Source organism: Gigantopelta aegis, chromosome 1 (genome assembly GCF_016097555.1).
Source record: "Gigantopelta aegis isolate Gae_Host chromosome 1, Gae_host_genome, whole genome shotgun sequence".
Taxonomy (NCBI): Eukaryota; Metazoa; Mollusca; class Gastropoda; order Neomphalida; family Peltospiridae; genus Gigantopelta; species Gigantopelta aegis.
In genome coordinates this window covers 12,267,982-12,290,713 of record NC_054699.1, presented here as the reverse complement: position 1 = coordinate 12,290,713, position 22,732 = coordinate 12,267,982, and the positions used below count along the sequence as shown (strand labels likewise).

Genomic DNA, 22,732 nt, shown 5'->3' with positions numbered 1-22,732 from the left:
GACACCCAATAGCTGATGTATTGTTCGTGCTGGGGTGTCGTTAAACATTCATTCATTCATTCACTCATTCTCTCATTATTAGTTACACTGTAAATCTTATTACCTTTGTTCTTAATTATAGAATCTAAGATGTGGATATGTTTTAATGTTCTATGTCGTAACGGATTACAGTTCTAAAATAATAATTTTAGTGTTCGTAGTCCAAATCACATTTTACAATTTTACAAAGAATGCGACAGTTTGGAGCATTGCATGCTAGTATAAGTATATTCAGACAAACAATATACATGTATATCCAAATGAGAAACCATACGCTGATAATTATTACATATATGTAACTCCATTGAGTTACAACTTTAACAATATTGTCTTGTTAACGAGTAAATGACGCGTAGAACATTGTATTACCCCAATATGCATTGGTGTACCGTACCCTATTATTGGACAATTTGAAACTTACAAACCAATGACATTGCCGGTACTAAATATGACGTAACCCTCACAATTGGGCAAACATTCGCCATGACGTCATGTTTGCGTTTTCATTTACGTCTCTCGGTTTAATAGCATTTTAATAAATAGCATTTTAATACAATTCATTACAGATTTGTTTCAAGAGACTAAATCATAGCAATAATCATAACAGTCTGTAAAATCGTTCACATCGATCCTGTATACTAGTAAATGTAGTCATTATGAAAATACTGGGTTCTTAAGAAGAAAAGAAAAGCCCATGTAATAAATAGAATAATAAACTCAGTATCAGTTATTATCAAATGTATATCCCTCGTGAAAGGTAGTGACAACTGAAAATGATTCCACTCAGGACATCAATTTGATAATAACTAGCAACTGATTTATTATCCTCTGTATACTCCTTATTAGACCACGATATTCACAAATATGTAGGCGATATTAAATTTATATATATATATATATATATATATATATATATATATATATATATATATATATATATATATATATATATATATATATTATATTGCAGATATATAATATTTGTCGGAATAGTAATTAATGGCAAAGCAGACATATGCCCGGACGTGATCTAGATATGCAACAATGGTTGTCATTGTGAAAGTAAAAAATTTCATTAATGCACTAATAATGGGAAAACCCCTGAAGTTCGCCAAGCACGTGTTAATAGAACGTGACATTCACCTGATCAAAGATCAAACGTCCAGTAGTATTGTAATGAAATTTACTTTTCGGGTCCCAAACTGGGGACCACGGTTTCGGCAACCCCTTTCGGTTGTAGACTTTTGCTGGTACTAAGAGTCTATTAATAATTCTCTAGAAGGCTGAAATTACTATAAACCAGAGCGACTTGGCTAGCACAGAAAACCCAAACCAACAAATAAACAGATTACACATTTATTCGAGGGAGTACAAACAAATAACAAATATGTATGGTAGTCCTCTAACAGTCCATATATGAATTGACTACCACTAAATAAATTAATTTACACCCACATATCCATACAAATAAATATTTATATTTAGGGACGTGTATGAATGTGTCGTGGATAATCCCGACAAAGAATATTCGCGGAATTAAATTTACATCTGCAGGACAGCACACACCAAATAATTAGGCTCTACACCTTACACGATTACCCATCCATGCCGGTGTACACGAACTCCGTTAAATCTTATATATTGGACAGCCCCCTTCAAAGCTATTTTTAACCAAAACACCCTATTAAAGTAGTCGTTAATCCATATAGTTAGGACTCGCTTATTCGGAATGGGGTTACAAACCATCGACAATGACGAAGACCGCTTATTAAAATCAACAAGATCCTAATTTAATCAGGTTCAATTTATTCAGACGGGTCGTCCGTTCTCTAACTCAGCCAAAACGATTAAGCGGACAGTTCGTGCACGGTGAAAACACGGAATTATATATGGGACGATTACACCTTACACGTAACACGGGTCATTGCATGACTCGCTTTACGTAGTTAATTTATAATTTTAATAACCGAAACTTATACGATATACATTGGTTAAACGTATATATAAATAGGCAGACAGCTAGGAATGGAAGCAAACAAGTTTACATATATATATAAAAGGAAAAACAACGCAACCCACAAAAAGCTAACCTCACAGGAAAACAACCCGAGCGCAAGTGGGGATGAATAACGTGCGTCGAAAAATAATCTAACCTGACCAGTCAGGCCACACTCTTGCACGGACTTCTGCCGACAACATTTAAAACGGTTGCACGACACTTATTGTATTATCCATCGTAGCAATGAGAAAATAACGTTCCTGATATTCATAAGTGAGTAGAGTTAGATCATGCTGTTAATGTAATTAGTAAGACATATCATCAGAATCTTAACTGAATATAATAACCAAGGAAAATATGAAAAGATAGACTGACTGAAAACCAGGAACGCTACACTATTTTGGGAATCATGTCACGACCTTTGATATATCAGTCGCGGTGCACTTGTTGGAAAGAGAAATAGCCGAATAGGCCCACAGACTGAAATGGATCCCAGAGCGACCGCGCATCAGACGGGCGCTTTACTACTGAACTATGTCCCGCCCCCGCTATGAAACAAATCATGCGCGTTGTATATGCTATAGTCAATACATATTAATAGAATATATCACCATTGTGAGGTATAGATAAGGCAATTCCAACCCGAGGAACTTTTTTTTCTTTTTTTGTGGGCAGAAAGGACAACATCTTTGCTCAGGCGGTATTTTGTGGTAACGCCCCTTTTCAATTTCCAGTGGGTGACAAATTAACCTGAGTGCAGTGAGAGCTTTCATGTGGTCTTTGTTTTTTTATGTTGAGGTAGGTTGAGCAACTAACCTCATGCTTGAAGATACAATATGTTCTTAATTTGTTACTTTTCCTATTGTTGTGTAACATATCATTGAACGAGCGTTTCAATTTTGCAGAAATGATATCTATCCTGAATAAACATTTGCTAAGCACATTATGGAATGGGATATCAATAATTGAGCAAATTATGGTTTATACATGCTACTTCGCCAGAACAGACAACTGGACTCTGTGAAGATGGTTTAATAGGGTTCTTTATTCCAGAGAATATGGATATATAGTCAGTCAAACCCTATAAGCAAAAATGGCATTATTAAAATACATCCACAACTATACATATATATATACACACACACTCTGCAGTTTAGTTATTATCATAGCAAATGGCTTAAACAAAAGAAAGAATCATACACTGAGCAATATTTAACATCGCTACCGTAAACATCAAATATAGGCATTATACACAATACCGAATTAACGTACGTTAAACGAATGAACATTAATTAATCGTCGGTAATCTTATATCATTATTTATAGCTAACAATTACACATATGGCTATATATTATATAATAAAATAAAAGTAAAGTACACAGACATTGTCATCATAGGTGATACCTTCAGCTGATCTTTGGAAATGTCGGTCGAAAAAGTATCGTTTGAAAGATGTGATGCGTCAGGACTAAATTCTTCAAAAACCTCCTTCATCTTCAATAGTGACTGGTTGCAGCTCACAGATCACAGCTCTTAGTGCTATCACTACCGTCCGGGTTGTTGTATTAGACAGCTGAACATTTATTTCCTGGTTGCCTCTGTACCTGTATTGCACAATGGTTGGTGTAATTTCAAGAAACCGCTGACTTGCCACACGCCTGTACAACGACACAAGATTCTCGAAATGGCAATCTCTTGTCCATATAGCCCCTCAGTACTTTGGTTGAATTTGACCCAACAGCTACATTATGTGTCTCAGTACACCTAACAAGACACAGTCAACCCTTCATCCGAGACAGCTCTTTCTGCTAGAGAACCATGTATCTAAAGGCTAAATAATACCCTGTATGAACACCAGCTGGGTGAAGAAATCTATATCCATACTTCTGGCGACAACTTTGTAAAAGAGAAGATAAGATGTTTGTCCCAATTAAAATTGGCACAGACACATTATAGGTTGATTCTGAAACAACCAAAAACAAACAGTTAATTGGTTGATCATCTGAACTTCCTTTAGCAGTAAAGACATTTGAACATACCCTAAATATGGAAGATTCTGTCAATCAGCACACTCAACCTCAAGAATATCTTGAAGCGAATGCAACTCAAAACCAGGTAAAGAATCCTTATAAAAAGAAGTACTGACAGTTGAAACCATACTACCAGTGTCCAAAAGAGCATGGCATGCCATGTCATTCACCCCCACTTCAACCTCATTGGCATCTCCAACTAAAACCTGTGGAATAAAAGTATTGTTAGTGGAGCTTGTACAACAAAGACCAGTCGCCTGCACCCCGGCTAAGGTCGATTCTCGTCTAAATTTTGTTGGCTATGATCTAATCTAACCCGACATCCAATTGCAATTTGTCCATACTAGTGACAATGGAAACACTGAATACCACGTGGATCCCTTTGGTTGCACATTTGGATGACTGAACTGAGGTGGAATATTCCTGGCTTAACTGCTTCTCCATCTGACGAAACCTGGAGTCATGTTGATCAAATCTGGTATTTAGCTGGTTAATCATACCTTTGTTATCTGCTAAGGCATCCAAAGATTCAACAGGAAAAGTTACAGTTGTCATTTTACCCGGGACAGATTTTTTTTTTTAAATGGGGGTTGATATCGTTCCTGGTGATCCTGTTCAATATTGCGGAGATCAGTGACTAAATTTTCAAAGGTATGCACAATGTCAAACTTATGCCCAGAGCAGTCATTGAAGTCCTGCCGAAGTTCATGCCAAAACCTGGACCGAAGCATACAATCTGTGTCACTTGCATATATTTCACCCTGGGGCAAAGCTTGACCCATGAGGTTGTCAAGTCGACGACTCCATGCTGATACAGCTTCACCTTCCTCTTGTCTGGCATTAAAAAATTGCGCCATCAGAGTTTCACTGAAAGCTACATTACCATAAATACTCTTTAGCGTGTCTATCAGCTAATACACATTAGCTAAAGAACCCAGTCGCATCGCCACTCGAGCAGCATCACCCTTCAGAGATCGTCGAACAACTTGTGTAATAATATCATATGAAAACGACTTTGCTTTCAAAAGACACTCCACCTCATATAACCACACATCAAAATCTGTATGACCTTTCGCAGAATGGTCACCAGAAAAATAAGAAAATTTGAGGGGTGGTATATGTGAAGTGGTAGAAGACTTCACTTCCTCCATTCATATAAAGCCTGAAGAGTATCAGCTTTGGGTTTTAAGTTCATCTCAGCAAGAGTCTGAGCCAACGCTTCTATCACCTCAGCACTCGTAGCTTCTGCCATTTTGACAAACAACTATGACACTAATCAAATATAAAATACACTACATAATAACACTAGCTAACTCCTGCAATAAATACAAACTAGTAAGCAAATGGCCTGCAATAAAACAAAATACAATTTAATAACGCTTGCTGAGATCTGAAATAAATGCAAGCTGTGAAATACGTAATAACCTGTAATCAAACCAAATTTGATTATTTCATCAAACAATCTATGTGCATATTGCAATCATAACTATTCACATGTATGCATTCACAACGCAAGGACAGACACTAGTTGTGTTATTTCTAATGTACTAATACCTGAAAAGTAAACCCAGCAATTCTATCAAATCACTGTAACATGAATAACAAATCAATTAATATAATCAATCTTCAGTACATGTGCCAAGTGCAAGTGCTGCAAGTACAATTCTAACCTAACCTCAACCCAAATGACAGTTCATCAGTATGTGGTCGTCAAATGTCAAAGGGTTTATACATTAATAATGTTACATCAAGAAAATCAAGACAAAGGAGAACATTAAAATCTGTGCAAATGGTTAATACATATATAATTAATAACTATTTATTTATTTATTCAAATAATATATTAAAGGTAAATAGTTTAATAAAATTTACTAAATAAACAATCGATTTAAATTAATTAAATAAACTAGATGGAATTTCAAAATTAAATTCTATAACTAAATTACCTAAATTAAATATCAAATTCAAATTTGTTTACCTAAGTTCACCAAAAATAAACAAAAACAAACTAAATATCAAATCCAAACTAAATAATTTAACTAAACTAATTAATAACTATTTATTTATTTACTTAAGTCAAACAATTAAATTAACCAAACTAAATAATGACAATCACATTATTCAAGCAAGTTAACTAGTTAATAAAAATAGATGGAATTAATAAATATGAAACTGTATGCCTGAAATAAATAAAAATAATAACACTTTTGTTATGGGAGAAAGATTCAAACTGCAGAGTGTTTCCAAACAATTAACAACACATTTAATTAAAACAAAAACACATGCAAAAATTAAATATTTAAACAAAGAGAGATAATCGAAACAAAAATTAAATATGTAAAATATATATCTTTTATCTAAAAGTACATAAAAAATAGACACAACTAACAAAAAAAATATAAAAAAATATTTAATTAAAGATGTAAACAAAAAACAAAGCAATTGAATTTGTAAACAGTAATCGACAAAACAAACTAAAAAAATAAACATGTATATAAGAACAAAAAATATTCAGAACAATAAAGTCTAATTATTAAAGTAGCAAAGAAAACAAAAATCAAATTAAATATAAACCATTAAAAGTCTTTAAAATTAAAACGTGTTACTCACGCCATCACAAAGTTGTATCAACATATCACAATATTTAGCACATGTTAAAAATACAGAAAATAAAAATGTTCACATATTGTTTTGTTCACAACAATCAATGTCAAGTCATATAATTCAAGAAGCATCCAACGACGAACCGAACGTACAGCAACCTTGACCCAATCCTGAGGATGTCCGATGGTTCCCGCAGTTGACTGGTTCCGGCAACAAACGATGACTCCCGATGTTAGACGACTATCTCTCCATCTCCAGAAACTGAAACGTCGGCTCCACTGTTACTTCACCCGAACAGACAACTGGTTTAATAAGGTTCTTTATTCCGCAGAATATGGATATATAGTCAGTCAAACCCTATAAGCAAAAATGGCATTATTAAAATACATTCACAACTGTACATCAACCGTTGTAAAACATGTTCGGCATGCGCTACAAGTACAGTTTCCAATTATATCCACTATTCATCTACCATTTACTGTGTGCATATATGTTGATTTACATAATTAAACATCGACCAAATGTGTTTATTTTTCTATCTAAATTGTTTCTTTTGTTAACTTCAATATTATAGTTAAAACTAGGTAAGGGGGAATTGTTTGGCATAGATGAGTTTCAAGAGTATCTTCCGTTACACTTGTACAGGCATTAAAATCACCACACAAGAGAACTAAACCTTTCTGTGAATAATTGTTCACATCATCGTCTAGCATTTTGAAAAAAAGTCAATATTTCTATTTGCCCAGACAGCGGAGCATTCTGGGGGAATGTACGCTGTACAGAATACAGATCTTGATCACGCGTACCTGCCCTTTTTTAAATACACACCACAGAATATCACCAGTATATGATTTCACAGGGGATGTGAAAGGTTCAAAGTAATCCTTATAGTATACAGCAACATCACCTTTATGTAAATTGTCTCTCCTTGAGGCATGAATAGCGTTATACCCTGACAACAGCCTATTATACATTATGTTCTTAGTGTCCTCTTTGGCGGTCCATGTTTCAGTTAAGCAAGCAAAAAACATAACGCTTAACGATACGCTCAAAGTCATTGAATTTTGTTATTCCGCCAATAGCCTTAGAATCACGGAACTGACAGAATCGTTAACTAAATTTAAATAAACACATCTGCAACAAGATGGTAAGAAACTTAGAGCCTATGCAGGCTGTTACTATGATATTTTCAGCATACGTCTGTTAAACATATTAATTAATATACTCTTCAAAAAAAGAAACGCAAAAGGGTACAAATGGGTTATAACTCCGATTTTATGTTTCCTACTGGTTCATGCTTTGTGAATATAAGGTCATTGCATGTCCCAAACACATTCCCACGGTTACATTCGATAAAACGCAGCTACTGTACAATAAAGTTCCAAAATGTGAATATTCGCAAAAACGCAGCCACGTGCAAACCATGTCACCACTGCAGGTGCGTTGTCTGCACGTGCAACATGAACACCGACAGTATAAAAGTGCAGGGTGTTCGCTTGCCCGGCCTCTGTATCTGGCCGACAGTTGACAATCCAGGACATGCCACGTCTCAGTGAACCGCAGAGAAACAATGCCATCGGCCGACTAGACGCAGGCGAATCCAGAACGGCCGTTGCCAGGGCATTCCATGTGTCCCCAAGCACCATCTCCAGACTGTGGGACCGTTACCAGCAACATGGATCAACACGTGACCTCCCTAGATCCGGTCGACCACGGGTCACTACCCCCGGGCAGGACCGCTACATCCGGGTACGCCACCTTCGGGAACGATTGACTACTGCCACCTCCAAAGCCGCAGCAATACCAGGTTTGCGCAGGATATCCGACCAGACCGTACGGAACCGCCTACGTGAGGTAGGAATTCGTGCCAGACGTCCAGTTCGAGGTGTCATCTTAACACCACAACACCGTCGACTCCGACTGCAGTGGTGCCAGATTCATCGACAATGGCCTCAACTGCGATGGAGACAGGTGTGGTTCAGTGACGAGTCCCGATTTCTGCTCCGACGTCATGATGGAAGATGTCGCGTGTATAGGCGTCGTGGTGAACGTTATACGGCAAACTGCGTGCAGGAAGTGGACAGATTCGGCGGTGGTAGTGTCATGGTGTGGGCAGCCATCTCACACACTGGCAGAACTGACCTGGTCCACGTGCAGGGCAACCTGAATGCACAGGGCTACATTGACCAGATCCTCCGGCCACACATCGTTCCAGTTATGGCCAACGCCAACGCAGTGTTCCAACATGACAACGCCAGGCCTCACACAGCACGTCTCACAACGGCTTTCCTACAGAACAACAACATTAATGTCCTTCCTTGGCCATCGATATCACCGGATTTGAACCCAATTGAGCATCTATGGGACGAGTTGGACCGACGCCTCCGACAGCGACAACCACAACCCCAGACCCTGCCCGAGCTGGCAGCAGCCTTGCAGGCCGAGTGGGCCACCATCCCCCGGGACGTCATCCGTACTCTGGTTGCTTCAATGGGCAGGCGGTGCCAGGCAGTTGTCAACACACGCGGAGGCCACATCCGGTATTGACTCCAGATGACCTTGACCTTGGTGGTGTGTTCTATCACTTACTCACAATGGACTAGAGTGAATTGTGAACAATCCTGCAACATTTGGTAATTATCGGACTCACCATTCAATAATTAAATCAATTCTCCAAATGTTACGACAATGTGGTTTTGCGTTTCTTCTTTTGAAGAGTATATATTGAGTCGAATTAGAAACTTCAAAATGTTAATACATTCAATGAGCGTTGAAAGCAGGTATTTTTTAAGAATAAATATTGTAATGACAATGTCTACACTCCATTTGAAGTCCATCACAGCCCACGTGACCCGATCCATAGCACGTGCACAGCACCACTGAGGCAAACATGGTTTTGCACGTGCCACTGGTCGCGTGCCTGCAACAGCACACATATTGTCATCGTTACATCGCTCACAGTAGTCTGACACAACGAAAAAACACATTAAAACGATATTTGTTATGACCTGTTTCGATGCCACGCCTCGCAAATGTGCAGCGTGAATGTGCTGTCTGCATGTTGCACGCGGAAACGTCAGTATCTGACGTTGCAAGGGCGTTGGGTTGCAGTCGACGGGCAATGTATGATCTGCGGACACGAGTACAACAAACGGACACCACAACTGATCGCCCACGACCGGGTAGACCACATGTGATGTCATAGGCAGGTGACCGTCATATTGTGTTACGCCACCTCCGCAGCCGTTTCATGACAGCTACACCAACCAGTAATGAAATTTTCAGATGTCGGGTATCCGCGCAAACGATCCGAAATCGTCTCCGAACTGCTCACCTCCACGCACGGCGCCCATATGTTGGACCCATGTTGACCCAATTTCATCGACGTCAACTTCAACTGTGGGCAAAACGCCACTGTCGATGGACTCAGAGGGAACGGAATAGTGTCGTATTTAGCGATGAATCAAGATTCACACTGCGATTTGCCGATGGCAGACAGAGGGTTTGGAGACGACGTGGTGAACGTCATCCTTAGTGTTGTGTCAGTGAATTTGACAGACTTGGAGGTGGACGTGTATTTTTTAGGGGTGCTTTCTGTGGGAATGGACGTTCTCGACTTCTTGTCATCCGTGGCAACCTCAACGCTGCTGCGTAATGCGACCAGGTGCTGGCCCAGGAACTTGTGGCCTTCATTGCAGGTTATGATCAAGGCCTGATCTTTCAGCATGGCAACGCCAAACCTCACACGGTCATCTTGACTAGGGATTACCTGAGGAACTCGGGCATCAATTTCATGGGTTGGCCTTTAAGGTCGCCCGACCTCAATCCCATCGAACACGTCTGGGATGTGCTGGGAAGAAACCTGCACACTCTCAGGAACCCTCCAGAGACTTTCCAGGAACTTGGTGCCTCATTAATGCAACAATGGCGCCGTATCCCTAATGCGGTCTTCACACGCATCAGACTGTCAATGATGAGGCATGGCCTTGCAATTGTGGGTACACATGGAGGGCATGCGCGCTACGGAACCTGTGATTTCATCAGACGACCCTGCTTGTGAATCACAATTTTGACTGTTTGTGGTTTTGACGAATGCTGTTGGCGCATCGAACAGAAAGAAATAAAGAAAGAAATGTGTTATTTAACGACGCACTCAACACATTTTATTTACGGTTATATGGCGTCAGACATATGGTTGAGGAACACACAAATACTGAAAGCGGAAACCCGCTGTCGCCACTTCATGGGCACAATACAGACGCAGATAAAAGTCTTATCTCATAGAATACACGAATGTACTGTTTATATACTGTACATGTAGGTTGCACACATCCAACGTCAAATTGGATACTGTAAGAAACGTTGGAATAAGTTGTGGTCTTTTGTAAAGATGAGAACCTGAAGACATAGTACAAAACATGGTCCTTAGTAAGCTACTCGAAGGGGCTGAATATCAACTGACGGCATCAGTGGACTGTAGACCCAAGGATACTAGAAATTAGATATGTTGTGGTTCTCATATTCACTTCCAGGAAGAGGGGAAGCATTAAAATAATCTGTGTGTTTAATTGTATGTCTTTTTGCTGGATTCTACTCGTTATTTTGTAACACTGTGCATTGCACTTTTTGGGACATGGGTGTATTGCGGAGTGAATCAGTTATTGAACCACCTGTTCGAACCGGTACTACAGCCACATCCGGTCATATAGCAAACAAACTGAGACGGAAATGTTATCAATTTTGGAGTGAAAATAAATGCTTCTATAATGTATGTTCGCAATGGTGTATGTTGTTAGTGTCAACGATAGCCCGTTCTATTGGCAATCTTCATTTGAAGTTGAGCAATTTAACATGGGTTTCAATGGCAGATGACATATGTGTAGTGAGACCTAAAGTCGGAACCATATTGTTAACAACTGCAATAAATTACTCATATTTTTTTGTTATTGTTGTTTGGATAACCAGTTTCTAAACTTCTTTTCTTTCCGGGAAAAGAGTTTGTTAATTTCATGTTGTACTTTGTATTGTATCTTATCGTCAATGTATATATATATATATATATTCTTAAAAAAAAACAGTAGGGGAACCTGAAATATTAATGTTAATATCAACTATTAGACCGAACATACGTTTTGATCACAGACATCCTAGTAAAGAACGTTCAGGTCTGTTGATCAACACACCAAAACTCATTCCATAGTTTGCACGTGCACCACGCAGTCGCCCGTACACGTTCTCGATTTTAACAATTTCCATGAAGGTCGATTAATCACTGTGGAACATTATTTCTGTCAATCTTGTTCATTCTGTTGATCATACAGTTGTTATTGTTTTGTTTTTAGTCAGTTTCATTGTTTGAATTTGCGATACGGCGTATGCAACGTGATGAGCGTCTACAGGCTATTGACATGCTGCAAACGGGCAGAAAGAAAGAAATGTTTTATTTAACGACGCACTCAACACATTTTATTTACGGCTATATGGCGTCAGACATATGGTTAAGGACCACACAGATTTTGAGAGGAAACCCGCTGTCGCCACTATATGAGCTACTCTTCCGATTAGCAGCACGGGATCTTTTATTTGCGCTTCCTACAAGCAGAATAGCACAAACCATGGCCTTTGTTGAACCAGTTATGGATCACTGGTCGGTGCAAGTGGTTTACACCTATCCACTGAGCCTTACGGAGCACTCACTCAGGGTTTGGAGTCGGTATCTGGATTAAAAATTCCATGCCTCGACTGGGATCCGAACCCAGTACCTACCAGCCTGTAGACCGATGGCCTGCCACGACGCCACCGAGGCCAGTTCAAACGGGCAGAAGTCAGCGTGAAGTGGCCAACACCTTGAATGTTTCGAAGTCAGTGATTGGAAGACTATGGAACAGGTACCAACAAGCCCAAATGTTGACTATCGACCCCGTTCATGTCGTCCCAAGGCAACGACAGGAGTACAGGATCGATTCATCCGTAACCAGGCTCTAAGAAATCGAGCTCAAACGGCAAATCAAATTGTTGGAAACCTTCATCAGGCTACTGGTATCAGAGTTACTGGTCAGATGGTTAGAAATCGTCTTCATGCAGCCCATCTTCATGCTCGATGGCCCCGGGTTGTGCCGACCTTGACAAATCGTCACATTGCCCACAGACGTGAATGGTGTAGGGAGCGTCAGAACAGGGGGGTTCATCGCTGGTCACGTGTCATGTTTTCAGATGAGTCCCTATTCACTTCGGACTTCCTTGACAGGCGTGGTCGGGTCGGCGACGACAAAATGAACGGCACGCCAACGTAACAATGTGACTGCATGACAGATTTGGCGGTGGATCGGTTATGGTGTGGGGTGGTATCACTATGACTGACAGAACTCCCCTACATATTGTGCAAGGAAGGGTCACTGGGCAGTACTACCGGGACAACATACGGAGAGCCTTTGATACCCCGTTTGCTAGGCGTGTGGGTCGACGTTTTGTGTTTCAGGACGACAATGCCCGTGCTCACTGTACACGAATCGCCAATGCTCACATCAAGCAGCACAATATCTATCGAATGCCATGACCACCAATGAGCCAAGACCTTTCCCCCATCGAACACGTCTGGTACATGATAAGGAGACGTATGCGTCAACATCAAAGACCACCGACCACGTCAGGCGCTGCAAGAGGGGTGTAACAGACAACCTTAAATCGCCATTGGGAGACTCATACGCAGTATGCCTCGTCGACTGGATGAATGTCTCGACACATTGTGGCGGTATCACCCACTACTGATAAAAAACTTTCACTTCTGAAATTTCACTTCTGACCCCAATCTTCCTTCAAGATCTTTGGTGGCCATAAAACATACTGCAATACAGAACTACCGGTTGTAATGTTTGCCCAATTAATTCAATATTGTCACATTGCCCAATTAATTCACTATTATCATATAACCATTCCCCACAGCTAATATACCTGACAATTTTGGCAATTGTAAATTCTTATTAGAGTTCCCCTACTTTTTTGAAGACTAATCACCCAGTAACTAATCCAATTAGTCAGGGTTATTTTATTTAATTATTTATTTATTTTCAGAGCAACAAAGATTAATAGGACTCAGTGTTTCAGTTGATGACAGTCGTTGTTACCAGTGGACGAGCAGTCTGAGTCCACCAGCAGTATTTGATATAACATGTGATAAAACAGTACAAGTGGTGAAGTTTCAGGTTCCAAGAGAGGAATATCTTTCCCTGTGTGAAGTACAGATATTTGGTAGATAATTCAAGCAACACATCAATATACTTACTAGTACGTATTATACCACAACAACAAATAACGCACGTGTCAATCGGGCTTCTGCTTGCCAAAACATATGTTGCTGTATATAGAAATTGCTGCTCGCCAAATGTTAAGTTTTTGTTTATATATATATATATATATATATATATATATATATATATATATATATATATATATATATATATATATATATTGTCAATCATGTCAATCAAGCGAAGCGCGCCTATGTCGGGTGGTCTTGGCTGTCGAGGATTAAGGTGATAATTTTCAGATTAATAGATCGCCGACTAAGCGGAACGAAATGATCCTGTGTTTGGTTGTCGGTTTTACTACATGGTGGAGAGCCTCGTTACGTAATACATAATTACAGACACAGTCTGGTTAACTACAAAGACCTTTTGTAATAATTGTTAGCGCCGTTTGTTTTTGCTCTCAAATGCGTGAATCGTGTGAAACGCATTACAGTCTGAACTCCAAATTATGTAGGGGAAACATAACCCAGTGGTAAAGCGATCGTCTGATGCGCGGTCGGTCTAGGATCGATCTCCATCGGTATTCCCACTGAGTTATTGTGTCGCTTATAACTGGTTTAACAAAGAACGTAGCATGTCTGTGGGATGATGCGTGTAAAACTTCCAGTGTTGGTAATCAGAGACGGCTGGTTCCTTCGTTCATTATCTGTGTGGTTATAACCACATTGCCGACACCATACATAACTTTAATTGAAGTGTGTTGTGCGGTCTTCCTTTAGAATTTTGTAGCAGCTGAATGTGCAATTTAACTTACAGTGTAGAATATTGTACACTATTTGTGTACCAATTTTAGCAAATAATATAACACAAAATGTCATAAATTGTTGATATATATTTAAAATAATATATATTAACAGTTACATAGACATCCAATAACGTAATATAAGAAGGAAGGAAGGAAATGTTTTATTTAACGAGGCACTCAACACATTTTATTTACGGTTATATGGCGTCACACATGTTTAAGGACCACGCAGGTATTGAGAAAGGAAACCCGCTGTCGCCACTTCATGGGCTACTCTTTTTAATTAGCAGCAAGGGATCTTTTATATGCACCATCCCATAGACAGGATAGCACATACCACGGCCTTTGATGTACCAGTCGTGGTTCACTGGCTGGAGCAAGACATAGCCCAATGGACCCACCGACGGGGATTGGTCCCAAACCGGCAGCACATCAAGCGAGCACCTTACCACTGGGATATGTCTCGCCCCATATAACATAAGACGTCATAAATATGTATAACCTATTTGACAGAAATCGAAGTAAGATTGTTTTTCTTAAATTGTTCATGAAATATTAAATCCGACAATACACCATAACATAAAATATAGTTTCTCATAAACGAATGACAGAGTTATACTACCACACATTTGCCAGAATTGTAGGACGACAATATAGTCGTGTGTTGATCTGCTAAAGGCAGAGTCGAACAGATTAAACGATTTGCAAACAATATTTATCAAATAAAACTTGCCACTGTAGGCAGTTTTACACAATGATGTCTTAAACAACTCATTTTTACCTTGACCTTCTTGCATGACCGTGACCTACTATCGACCTGAAACATATTCCAGATTATCAGGCATGTTTTAAAACCCTACAATAGAGTATAACATCATTGGAGTTGGTCAAGTAGTTCCAGAGATGTGCCTTTTTCTGTATTTTCCATGAGTGACGGCGGTCATCTTGGATTTTGGGCCTTACAGGTGTCTAACAATTTGTTACCTAAGATTTTTGTTTAGTTCATACCCAAATGAAGTCAAATCAATCACTATCTCACTTTGGACATCCAATTCCTACGTGACTGTGAAATTCATATATGGTGGTGTGCACTAATTCGAATAATATAGGGAGATTAATATCAACTATTAAAGTTGTATAACGATTTTTCGAAATGCAGTTACACATATTTAATAATTTGTAATTCTGATTTACGGGGAATTATTAATGGGTATCATTCAAGACTGGAATACACCAACAATTTGGTACATGTTTAACTTACACCTAATAATCTTTTACAAACGTACATATGTACCTTTTTGATATCGGCAACATTGTGGTATCCCACACTTCACAACTCAATATCATAATATATTACAAGCATATGTATCAAACAAATAGAACTTAGTTTAGATATTAAAATTACAGTTGATGAACCTTTTCAATAAACCAATAAACCAAATAACATTTCCAGCCTTGATTAGAAATGCATTTTCTATTTTCAACAAACTATCCGTTATATTTTAATACTATACCCAAATAATTAAGTTCATTGACTATTTCTAATTCCTTCTTCCCAGTATACCATGTCACTATGTCGTGTTTAGTACCCAATAGTGAAATATATTTGTTTAGTTTTTATCAATAATGATATATATATATTCCGCATCCCGCAAATATGTCTAAATAATTTAACATTTCTTGAAGTTCTTCTTTACTTTCAGCGGATTCTAATTAACTTATACTATGCAATAAATTTATGGTGAAACATTATAGTTTTATAATCATATATCCCAGTCGATTCTCTAAGATACAGAAATATGTAACGATCTGTAATTTCAAACGTACTTCTAAAGTTATTACATATAATGGGTACGACGAGATACAGTTGCTGCAATATATTCGATTAACCTTGTATTTGTTTTCTGGTAACAAACATAACACAATGCATGCTATCTGGCATACGTAATTTGCACCGATCACAGGTAGCAGATGATTTTTTAAGTTTGTTTTTTCTGTTGACTTTTTGTGGGGTTTTTGTGTATTTTTATATTGTCTCCTTCAAACGCATAACAACCCATCATATGTGGCCATGTGGGACAGAAAACGTATACCAGAGGTAGTGGCAATTTGACCTCTTCCTATGATTAAAATTTCCATTACCATTGTGCACTTTTTCAAATATCACATGTCTGCATTTGAAGCAGTCTTTTTCTCTCATCCATTCGGTAAATAAGCTATTATTTTACACGAACTGATAAAGATGGCTGAACATGTAACTTGATTTGATCATTTTAACTTTTATAATGAAGGCTTTAATTAGAAAATATCAATCTGCATCTGTTGTCTGGTAACCTGACATCGCCAACTGAATCAATATGGCACATATTACCTCTGACGTCAAATGATACCAGACATTGCTATTTTATGTCAAACATTTTGTAATTCTGACATATAGTCTTAAAGACGAAGCCCGCACCATGTTTCCATTATTAACAAAGGATCTGTTATATGCACCATCCCACAGACAGTATAGCACATACCAACACATTTGATTTAACATTCGAGATGGAGTGGCTGGAATGAGAAATGGCCCAGTGTGCTCACTGATGTGGATCCAGCCTATACCATCCAGGCATCAGACAGATGCTTTACCACTGGGATACATCCTATTCCCATAATGTTTAGGACCAGGATGAGCTTTCTTCAAGTAGTATTTATATACGTGTTTTATCTTATGACCAACTACTTATGCTTTACTATATTTTGTAAAGCAGTACATATAATGTTGTCTTATTCATGACATAAAACGCATTTGGGAATTATATTTTAAACAAAATACAACCAGGATAACAGAAAAATCCACGATTATGACAACTATAAATAATAAAAAGTATTAAATGTTCATAAAAAGAGACCACACTGATATTGTGGTACATATTTATCGTTTTCTGTCAGTTTGTATCATTGATGGGTTGCTTGGTTTTGATTTGTGCTATCTATCTCTCTCTCTCTCTATGTGTCGGCGCGCGCGCGCGCGCGCGCGTGTGTGTGTGTGTGTGTGTGTGTGTGTGTGTGTGTTTTGACCATAAACTACAAGATTAAACATCCACTCAGTGACCCTAATTCTGTTTAACAGCTATACATTATAGATTGTCTTTAATATGATAACTGAGTTTCAAAGAAATAAAAAATTTCCAGCCTACGAGTTACAGAAATAGGATGTGTGTGTGTGTGTGTGTGTGTGTGTGTGAGTGTGTGTGTGTGTGTGTGTGTGTGTCTGGCTGTCTGTTTTGACCATCAACTACAAGATTAAATATTCCACAAAACAATTCGTTTGTAACGATAATGGTGTAATAACTCATTAGACTGCTTAGAACATTGCTACAAATTATGATTGCAATTGTGTCCAATATATCGTCGCTGAAGTAAGAAAATCTCGTATATTATTTATGTTTTTCACGAGACCAAAAAAGACAAATTTTTGTTACAACCCAATTCAGCGTGGCAAATGAATCGGCTTGCAAAAAAACAAAACAGTTTATTTTATCTCCTGAAAAAAACCCCAGATACGAGGTTTTCTTAGTTCAGCTATGATATGCCATTTCATTGTCTTTTGCATTTTATGGAAACAAGTTTTCTGTTTCTATTTTTTTCTTCTCTTTTTGACATCAGCCTGCGTGAGTGGATTATGGGGGCAGTCTTGTGGTAACAAATGTGGTCATTGTAAAGGATCTGTATGTGATCAACAGAATGGAAGATGTCAGTGTCAAACTGGATGGGCTCCACCGATGTGTGCATGTATGTATTAAGTATTGCCATTGTCATTACGCATATTGCTTACACTTGTGTTGGATTTTAAAATTGCTAAAATGTAGATTGCATGTTTCTTATATCCCATCTGGTAGATTTGGCAGATACATCTTGTCTCAATATCCACTTGCTGCAGGCAAATAATGAATTTATACGAACTAAACTATGTACTATCAGCAATAGCCAGAAATGCAGTCATGGATTCCATTTCTATATGTCTGCATTGTGTTGTAGGAGCAAAATGGCGCAGATAGTGAAGCAAACATCATTTGTTGATAGGTCGTGATTATAAGTATTAGCATCTGCCATTGTTAAACCATTTGAGAACTAATAACCAATATTCGCCATAGGAACTGACATATAAAACTATGGAATAACTTCGCCATATTCAGACGAGAAGAGATGGGCATTACTGTTTATTTCAGACCCACTATTCTATCCTAGACATTTGTTTTGCCATAATATATAATGTACAAATAATATTATACTTTAATGTGTGCATTTTATTTTCAAATATCAGCATGTGCCAGTGGACTATGGGGTCAGTCGTGCAGCAACCACTGTGGCCATTGCAATGGATCTTCCTGTGACAGACAGTCTGGGAATTGTCAGTGTGAGACTGGGTGGGCTCCACCGAGATGTACATGTAAGTGATGACTACCACAGTAATGGTATGCGGTATATGCTTCATAGACACACGTATAATTGTGGATGATCTAGCATGAGATAAAACACGTAGACTAACATTTGGATATATCGCTTGTCCATATTACATACGTTACTTTTTTTTCTAAATATGCAATAGATTTTAACTTCAACACAGAAATAACATATTAGGGAACGACCTCCATTGTAATGTATTTTATAGCATGACTTCGACAGGGATATATTTGAAATAAGTTGTGCTTATATATATTATGTGTGTGCATTTATAGGTGATTGTTATAGTAACTTCGCAAATAAATGAATGAGTATAATAAGACAAACACATCGCAAACAAGTGAAACATGTTTTACAGCAAGCAAAAATGTTCTTTTGATAAACGTGTTTCCTGTACCAGCCTTCTGTTGATATTTTGTTTGTTTTTCTTAAATATATGACATTTCTGCAGATTTTTATTGATAAATCTATATTTGCATGTAACACTTTGTATTACAAAATAACGTCGGGGGATACAGCCGTTTTAACAATAGTATACACACATGGTAATTAAGATATTATCTTTGCTGTTTTAGAGTTTGGTCACAGTGGCATAACATGGTATTAGACCATCCATATTATACACTAGTACTGAGTGTGTGTTTCTGTGTACGTACGTTAATGTATGCTAATTGCTGGTGGTATCTATTATCATGCTTTGAACAGTATGTGCAGACTTCTGGTATGGAGAAAACTGCAACACGACTTGTAACTGTAGAGACGGAACTGAAATTTGTAACAAGAGAGAAGGTCAGTGTACAGCTTGTCCAGATGGGTGGACTGGAGCAGCGTGCGATCGTAAGTTACCTCAAGTTGCAGGGTATTATAATGAAAATATAGTCATGTATGTTATCAGTACGATCAAACCAACACACGCGCGCACAAACACACACACACACACACACACACACACACACACACACACACACACACACACACACACACATGTATGTATGTGTGTGTATATATATATAAATAAATATATATATCTATATATATATATATATATATATATATAATTTGTAGAAGCATCACGAGGGGTATATGGCTTTTTATGTACCCTCTGTGTGTTCTTTGACCCCGAGCACACAGAGGGTACATACAAATTCATATACCCCGAGAGATGCTTCTACAACGAATTTGTCTTGCCGACATGTTAAACCATATAGCCAAATAATCAAAATAACGCCAGACAATAATTGTTAACAATTTATTAACGGAGCCGTACCACGCGGACGCGAACGGAACCACTTGCCAGTGACGAAAAATAGTTCCATCGATAAACGAGTTTTTAACTTCAAATGTTTGTAATACGAAATTGTCTGAAATATGTATTAATAAAAAAATAAAAAACTTTTTTTTTAATCAGAAATGTATGTAGTAAAGAAATACAAATATTAAAAATAAAAAAACAAAAACAACAAGAAATTACAGACGGGGTATAAGAGAATTTGGCTCCGCCAAAGGGATTTGTCCAACGGCAAACAACCAATGAGATTAAAGAATTTTACATGAAGTCGAGATAAATATCATTTGTCTCACGTCAGGTAAATATTTAGAATATGTTTTTATGAGTGAACATTGCGGTAGCAATCAGCTTAGCTTTATGCCCATGTATCTAGATGTAATGCAGCTGTTATTTGTTTTCCAGTAAACAATTTTTTTTTCCGCCAGGATATCGTTCCAAATTAGGCATCAATCTGAAAGAATAACTAAATGAATGAATAATGATTTATTTCCGCATATATTAGTGTTGTTTGCTAATGTCTTGGGTCTTTATGAAGTTAAATCCAAAATTTCAATAAAGCATTTTAAACAAAAGGAAGAACACAGTGTTACATTGATACACGATTCAACGAGGTATGAATTTGACGTTTATAAAACGAAATGTGAGTAATGTCGCCTTCGTTTGCAAATAAAATGTATTAGAAATTGTACGTTTTTGTGAGTGTAATAATAAAAACATTTCATCTGCTATTAAAAGAATTGTATTTTACACAGAATGTGTTGAGGGGAAATACGGAGAACACTGTAATCAGACTTGCGACAACTGCAGGGACAAACAATGTGATCGTTTGACTGGATCTTGTCTTGGTGGATGTGCTGCTGGGTTTACTAAACCTGAAACTGGCTGTACTGAGAAACGTATGTAAATATATTATGTGTCAATTGTGCCTCCATTATATCTTGAAATATTGTGACATCACTGTTATCATATCCGCAACTGATTACATTTCACAAATTATCTTTCTGATTTGCTATAACTGTAAATGACAAAGACACTGCACATTTATGTTTTCTCAACGAAGAAAAACGTGTACCATCTTGGCAGATATTCGACCTTTCGTATACAGCTATTCTATTTCCCATTTTAAAATTCTGTATATTTTTCGTATTCCAGTTCAGTCAGATACACACGATAACAAGGCTGGTACTGTGAACACAGTACTGGCCATTGCGACAGGACTATCTATGGCTGTACTTGCTGTAGTCTCCAGTGTTTCAGTATGGTAAGTATTTTTTTTTTTTTGACTTATTCATTCTGTAATCAGTGAATTGAAAGAAAACATCTTACATCACTCATGCCCGTCAAAAACAGAAACAAAATAATGCAAATTTGTATAGTGACAGGTGACAAGCACAACTGATAACAAACGCACACGAATTTGTTAAAAATGTTTGTATTTGGAGAAATGAGATATGCATGATGTGTGAGCACAATTGAGCATTAACAAGCTAATTGATAATGTGTTTCAATGTATGGACACACAACTGCCTTTTTATTAATATCGACATAGAAGTCAAATTTCGTACAGTTGTCATTACAACATTCAAACCTAACAAATTGATTTTAAGAGTATATGCTATAAGTACTGTGCTGAGAAATAGTTTAGATGTTTTGTTTGATGGAAACATTTGAATATATTGAGTATATAGGCTAACATGCCATCAACAGTTTTTGGAAGCTAATTTAAATTTGGTTCGACACCAATAATGTTTGATATCCACCCCCCTCAAAACAAAAAATAAAAATGAAAATAAATAAAATAAAATAAAATAAATAAAACCCAACAAAAAAAACAAAAACAACAACAACCCCCCCCCCAAGAAACCCAACAACAACAACAAAACAAAACAAAACAAAACAAAAAACCCCAAACAAACAAAAAACAAACGAACAAAAAAACAACAACAAAAAACAAAAAACAAAACAAAAAACTCCGAAACAAACAAACAAAAAACGTATGAAATTAATGTATACATTTAGTAAATTAGTACTAAAATAATCATAGAAAGCTATCAAATAGTTATGCATTTGAATAGATTGGACACACAGGTTCATACTCCATGCAGCATCAAAGGTTTTCTGGCAGCTAATTTAAATTTTGTCTGACGCCAGTAACTTTTGAAATTCACTTTCGAAAATTAATATCAATATTTAGTAAATTAATACTAAAATATTCATGCACACCTATTAAATAAACAAGTTGTACCAAATAATGACACATGTATTGC

The 22,732-nt window shown here is 37.6% G+C and overlaps 1 protein-coding gene across 1 annotated transcript in view; it reads right to left on the bottom strand.

Annotated features, from left to right (window-relative positions):
• Positions 1-9,954: 9,954 nt before the first annotated feature.
• LOC121391795 (multiple epidermal growth factor-like domains protein 10) overlaps positions 9,955-22,732 on the bottom strand; it is a 27,842-nt gene continuing 15,064 nt past the window's right edge. The window contains exons 7-9 of the mRNA XM_041523507.1: positions 13,096-13,267; positions 10,234-10,431; positions 9,955-10,087 (exon numbers count right to left, since the gene is read on the bottom strand). Coding sequence (XP_041379441.1) covers positions 9,955-10,087; positions 10,234-10,431; positions 13,096-13,267 — 503 coding nt within the window. The remainder of the gene's footprint in view (positions 10,088-10,233; positions 10,432-13,095; positions 13,268-22,732) is intronic.